The sequence below is a fragment of the Pinus tabuliformis genome, chromosome 2_1 (assembly GCF_031772625.1).
Source record: "Pinus tabuliformis cultivar Carrire ecotype Pingquan chromosome 2_1, CPIR1, whole genome shotgun sequence".
Lineage (NCBI taxonomy): Eukaryota > Viridiplantae > Streptophyta > Pinopsida > Pinales > Pinaceae > Pinus > Pinus tabuliformis.
The window spans coordinates 194,301,362-194,307,647 of NC_142299.1; the positions used below are offsets into that span (position 1 = coordinate 194,301,362).

The following is a 6,286-nucleotide window of genomic DNA, read 5'->3' on the forward strand; positions in this document are numbered from 1 at the left end:
GTAAATCTTTCTATATTATTTATTTTTGAATTTATTTAATTATTTTTATCTTTAATAAATTTTAATAAAAATAAAATAATTTTTCCTTTATATCCCTTTCACTTGATTTGGTCTTTTAATGATTTCCTTGTTTTATTATTATTTATTCTTATTTTATTTAATTTTTTTTCTTTATTGTTAATTAATTAAAATTTTCTTTATTTTTTTCATTATATTTATTATTATTTATTTATTGTTATTCAAATTTTAATAATATTATTCAAATAATTTTTTTATTATTAAAATCTTACTTATCCCTTTTGATTTGACTATTAACCGTTTCATTATAGTTTTATAATTTTTTCTTATTGGCTAATTAATTTCTCACTGGCATGTTATCATTCAGTAATGATGTGTGGAGTGTCCAAGTGAAAGTTGGAGAGGACAATAATCCTTTACACAGTCAGTTCCATCTAGAAATTCTACGAATAAAATTCAAATTATTTAAAATAAAATTAAAAATTATTATTCATAGGTTTGACGACCATGGTTTTGCCAATAATATCTTTGCATTATATATGTTGGTTTAATGAATGTCAACCATCACCACCAATATATATATACTAAACCAACTTAAATCTATTTTAACTTTAGATTTAACAAGTTAAATCTATCTTAATTTTAGATCTATTTTTAGATAGGTAAAAAATTTTTTCAAGTTTTATACTTAAAACAAAATTGACACTTAATAAATATATAATTAAAATAAATATACATCAATTTATAATTAACCATAAAAATAAAATATATTAAAAATTAATTTTAAATAAAAAATAAAAAAACATGTGTCCAACGAAAGGATTAATTTTAATGGATATATACTCAATAATGTATTTATAATTTTTCACCGAGCCATCTAAAAGAATAAGGAAAAAACAATTATAGAAACAATAGGAAAAAGATTATTGCATCAACCATGATTGTGACACACAATCCATTTAAGTTGGCGCTAATGAAAGACAATAATTTGGAATACGATAATTTAGTTTAATAGTTTTTTTCTGAAATAAACTAATGTGTAATCCCTTATTTTATAAGATCTAATGTGTATCTCCAAATTAGGTTATAAAAGCGGATTTTAATAATAATTAGCTATAGTCTCTCGTTTTTTGCCTTGTCATGAAAGCACAAATATGGGCCATGGTGTAGCCCTCTATGTGTCGGTAGTAGAAGCGGGGTCTTTCATGCAATTAGAATCTTAGAAACAGAACAAAAACTTTGAAAAAGAAATTAGAGTGTCCTTGAATCCTTTAGGGATGTTTGTCACGTTCTATTGAAAATCACCGCTCAATGGGAGGCCCCCGAATTCAAACAATACTCGATTATTTCCGCTACTCCATTGCCCTGACCTGCCCGTATTTGAGTCCTTTTGCTTTGCCAAACCCCACCACCAATCCCGATCACCCACCCAACCCCATGAGCACCACCACCCGCTTTGCTTTAGCTGGCAGCAAATACTCCTCCGCACAAAAAGACAAACCACGTCCATGTCCCCCTTCTCCCTCCGCTTCCTCCTCTCTTTTTCTTTTACGTAAGTCGTAATATTCTTCTTTTTCCCGGTAATCATTTTCTAGAAATGAAGCCATCATGCGCGCCGCATGGCCCCCGGCGATGCCATCGTCATGATTGAAGACCGGACGTCGTGGTGGATGTCCCCCAAATGAGCTGGATGATCATGGCGTCCACATCATCATAAATGGGGGTGTCTGTAGGTGAGACGGAAGGGAATGGGAAATATACGGTAGTCAACATGGCAGCGATGGGTGACTCGTGAGTCAAAAGTTGTATAGGACGATGCCTAATAATACTTGACTATGCATGCATCATCGTATAGGGCACGTTTCCACCGACCGCGTACCGGATGTAGCCGGTGCCAGGAGGGGGGAACGGCCCACGGGTGCCGATGGTGCCGATGGCATCGCCCATCTTTGACGTGACTTCTTTTATTAATTGAAAAGAGGCGTTAAGTATGACGGCGCCGTTTGCCTTCTCCGTCAAGCGGGAGGTTTCAGTTGGTATCTCGTTTTCTTTTTTCCTTTTTCTGCGAGAGCAGGCCATGACGAATGCCGATAGATGGGTGTTGGTCTTGTGGGTTGGGAGTGAGGGTTGAGGGAGGGAAAGAAAGGAATGTTGTGTTCAACGGCCACCAACCAATGTCGTTACGCCATTGCCAATTCTGATGTTGGGTGATCTTGGTGAGCAGTGCGCGAATGGAAACGGAAATGGTTTCTTTCTGTATTTGTTCCGGAGAAATCATCTTCATTTAGTGTGCATTTTCTTGAGGATTGTGCAGGCAGCGCAGCCTATTTATCTTCTTCTTCCATAAGGATTTTGCAGTGTGCTCTTTTGGGGAGGCGGCCAAGATGCAGATTGGCGAGCAGTATGGGCTGGCGGAGTTGCAGCAGTTGATGGCTGGGCGCGGTCATATGCTCACGCTAGCCCAAGAAATGCCTCCAGAGATTCAACTTCAATACCACCATCACCAGCAGCAGCAACAGGCGCAGCAGCAGCAGTTTCAGGCTGCGTTTCACCAGCGCCAACAAATTGAAGCCCATCACCAGCAGCAGCAACAGAACCATGGGAATAGAGTTTACCATGCTTCTTCTCATCCACTCCAGCATGAGGAAAATAGGCAAAACCACCATTCTTACAACCACCATGTGCATCAGAGGCCTGGTAATAACGGTATTGCACAGCAATTGAGTTTGAGTTCGGATTCTCCACGGCCGCCGTCTCTGTCTGTTTCGCCGCCTTCCAAGCGGACAATATCTCCCCCGGGAATAATTAGCAAGCAGCAGCAGCCGCCGCCTGTAAATGTCAATGTGAACGGCGTGCCGAGGGAACAGCAGACGTTTGAAGATTATGATGAAGGGTTTGACGAGGGGGACAGGAGCGGCAGCGGAGGAAACGGCAGGTGGCCGAGGCAGGAAACGCTCACGCTCTTAAAGATTAGATCAGAAATGGATTCTAAGTTCCGCGAGGCCACCCACAAAGGTCCCTTATGGGACGAAGTCTCAAGGTAAATTAGACACGAATCCCTTCTGTAGCCAATGTCATTCAATAAACCCTTCGCATTTCAGTAACTGCCGTTTCTGAAAACCCTAATCAAAATTTAACCGTTCAAACTCTTGGTTATAGCGAAAAGAAACTAGTCCTTCAAGACCATGCAACAATAAATTTTAACCCACGTATTTCCATGGAAACCGTTTAGTCTGGGCTGGCTTATACCAGTTGCTAAGTACAGATCCGAGGTTTCACTTCACTAGTGTCAGATTTCTTGTGGCCATTATTTTTATGCAACTGCAAAGCGCCTAATAAAGCTAAAGTCGAATATTTTAAATTGTAAAGAGTTAGGGTTCGAATCTCGTTAGTAGCAATAAAGCTAACACGATCTGAATTTTTAGGTTTGCTTTAAATCTATATTTTCGAATCTCCTGGCAAACAGATATCAGTGTGTTCTCTAATGACATGGTTCCGCCAGGGTGTTTACTCGTGCTAATTCTATCTTATTTGAAGGAACTTCAGTTTCTGCTTGCTGTTAGCTCTGAAAATGCTTTTTTTTTCTATTGAACATAGTATTAAATCGAACTCGTTGGGAGGAAAATTAGTGTATTTTTTATTTTCATTAAAATAATAGGGGGGAAACTCCTCGGAATACCATCGTATTGCACAGCCTTTGTATGAAGAGCAAATTATACAAGATAGTGAGTCTGCTTGCTGTTCCCTGTAAAATAAATTTAAATTTGCTTTATAAAAGTAATAAGAACCCATACATGTCAACAAATGGACAGCAAACCGTATAGTGTAGCAAATGAATGCGTAGTTGGCGATGAAACAAGAAAATGTGGAAAATTTAACTTTTACAGTATACATTTTGACAGGTTTCGAAGCGTAATTAGTGCAGCATTACGATTTCTTCATTCTTAGATACAGCAATGCTCTTTAAACAAAATATTAAAACCTAGTCTTGACTGACTGTATGATTACGATTTCTTGATTCTTGAAAATTTTCCGCATATAGGATTGCACTTGAAACTAAATCTTTAAACCGAGTCTTTATTTTGCTATCTACAGGGCTCTTGCGGAGCACGGTTACCAGAGAAGTTCCAAGAAGTGCCGGGAGAAATTCGAGAATCTTTACAAATACTACAAGAAAACAAAAGAAGGCAAAGCAGGAAGGCAAGACGGAAAGCATTACCGTTTCTTTAGCCAGCTCGAAGCTTTGTACGGAGGAACAACTATTGATGCTGCCGACAGTTGTTTTGGCGTAACAACACGGACAAATTTAACCGAAAGTCCAGGCCTGGACTTTAACGGAGACGGAGCCTCGCAGAAATACGCTGACACTCACCACAACAGCGAGGGCTTTAGTTTGTCTTCGGATTCTTCTTCGGATGACGAGTACAGTCACGATATACAGGAGAATCACATAATTAGCCGAGGAAAAAGGAAACGGAAGAGCTGGAAATCGAAGATGAAGATGTACTTCGACGCGCAGATGAAGAAATTCATGGACAGGCAAGAAGCCTGGCTCCAGAAAGTTCTCGATACATTAGAACAAAGAGAGCAAGAAAGAGTTAGCCGAGAAGAAGCATGGAGACGTCAAGAAGCGGCTCGGTTGGAACGCGAGCACCAGCTCTGGTCCAACGAACGAGCCCGTGCGGCGACCTGCGATGCGGCATTTATTTCTGCTCTGCAGAAAATCACCGGGCAAAATCTACAGCTCCCGGAAATATTCACACTGCCGCCTCCTCAGAATAGCATGAATCCTGAAGCTCAGGAACAGCAGGACTTGGTTAACAGAGAAAAAGAAACTTACGATCCGAACAACAAACGATGGCCGAAACCTGAAATTATGAGCTTAATCCGCCTGCGTACGAACATGGAACGCAGGTTTCAAGAAGCCGGCGCCAAGGGCCCCCTCTGGGAAGAGATCGCCTCAAACATGTCTCGTCTAGGATACGACCGTAGTGCCAAGAGATGCAAGGAAAAGTGGGAGAACATAAACAAATATTTCAGAAAAGCCAAGGACAGTAACAGAAAGAGGCCTGAGAATTCCAAGACCTGCCCTTATTTTCAACAACTTGATTCACTCTACCGTCAGGGAGCTCTGGGATTCTCAAACGGCGGAAGCAGTACCACTGCCACGTCCACTAGTACGAAACTATCAAACCCGCCGGACGGCGTTCATGACCAGACCACGACTGACGAACTCGTATTGCAACCCTGCACAAGTAGTCACGAGAACGATGAGCACCGAGAGGCAGTGGAGATCTTAGGACAGCTCATGCCATCATCTGAAGGCGGTTGTACTCACAATAATATCAACAATGATAATAACAATAATGGCAGTAACGGCCACCCAACACCCGGAGCTTCTTCCAATAATAATAACTGCGTGCAGTTCTTCTCGGGGGCAGTAGAAAATGGATGCAATTGGGAGGGCTATCCAATGAAGCTCAAAATCAAGCAGCAGCAGCAACAGCAACAGCATTAAAGTACCACTCTGCCAGGCGTGCGGAAACGACAGCCATCGCCATTAAACCACTCTGTGAGACTTGCATACATTCTAGCTATCTATTTTTTGCTTAATGTATTTTCCATTGCTCACTGCAATATCATTTGTGTTTCTTTATTTCTTTTTGAGAATTATCTTGGACGAAGTAATTTGCTCGCAGTCGGAGCATATATATTTAGGAAGTAGGAAGTAGATGATGAAATATAGCAATATAATGCATGTGTACTTAAGTCCTTCATTTTGTATTATTCCCAATGAATTAGTCATTATCCTTCTTGAAGGACAAATTATGATTTTGTATGGATGAGGATGCCTCCATTAGCGAAAGCTTCCATGTTTTCTTTTAACATATTATTCCTCTTCAATTATTAACTGTTATTCTGGCTTTATCGAGAGTGTTTATTGCGTTCCATTTTACTGCCAAATTTCTTCTGTCAATCTGTATCATAAATTTGAGGTGTACTGCCCAACTGTGATGTGCTGTTCAGTGGCTCTGATATTCGGACTGGGTTTCCCTTTGTTTCTTTTATATCTATGTTTTCCCTATTTTGGGAGGGCTGGCTTCGTTTTTTTTAACCCCATTATCGTGTATTCCTCTTCAGAGTAGCTTAAAATAGGAAAAAAAAGTGATTTATAAAAAATAATTTTTGGTTCAGCAATTTCAGAGTCTTTTAATAACGAACTTCCAACTCTGATCAGTTATCGCACTGGACATCGTTGTGTAAAAGC

General features: G+C 39.9%; 1 protein-coding gene across 1 annotated transcript; it reads left to right on the plus strand.

Moving 5' to 3' along the window:
* The first annotated feature begins 2,069 nt into the window (after nucleotides 1-2,069).
* On the plus strand, nucleotides 2,070-5,908 carry LOC149199387 (trihelix transcription factor GT-2-like). Its single transcript, XM_089402415.1, has 2 exons — nucleotides 2,070-3,058; nucleotides 4,114-5,908. Exons 1-2 carry the CDS (start codon nucleotides 2,403-2,405, stop codon nucleotides 5,534-5,536), a joined length of 2,079 nt encoding a protein of 692 aa, XP_089258541.1. The 5' UTR covers nucleotides 2,070-2,402; the 3' UTR covers nucleotides 5,537-5,908.
* The last annotated feature ends 378 nt before the right edge of the window (nucleotides 5,909-6,286 follow it).

Excerpts from the sequence above, each read along its gene's own strand:
- LOC149199387 (XM_089402415.1), top strand. The coding sequence starts at position 2,403 with ATGCAGATTGGCGAGCAGTATGGGCTGGCGGAGTTGCAGCAGTTGATG. Across the intron at positions 3,059-4,113 it reads TTATGGGACGAAGTCTCAAG|GGCTCTTGCGGAGCACGGTT; the intron begins GTAAATTAGACA and ends TGCTATCTACAG.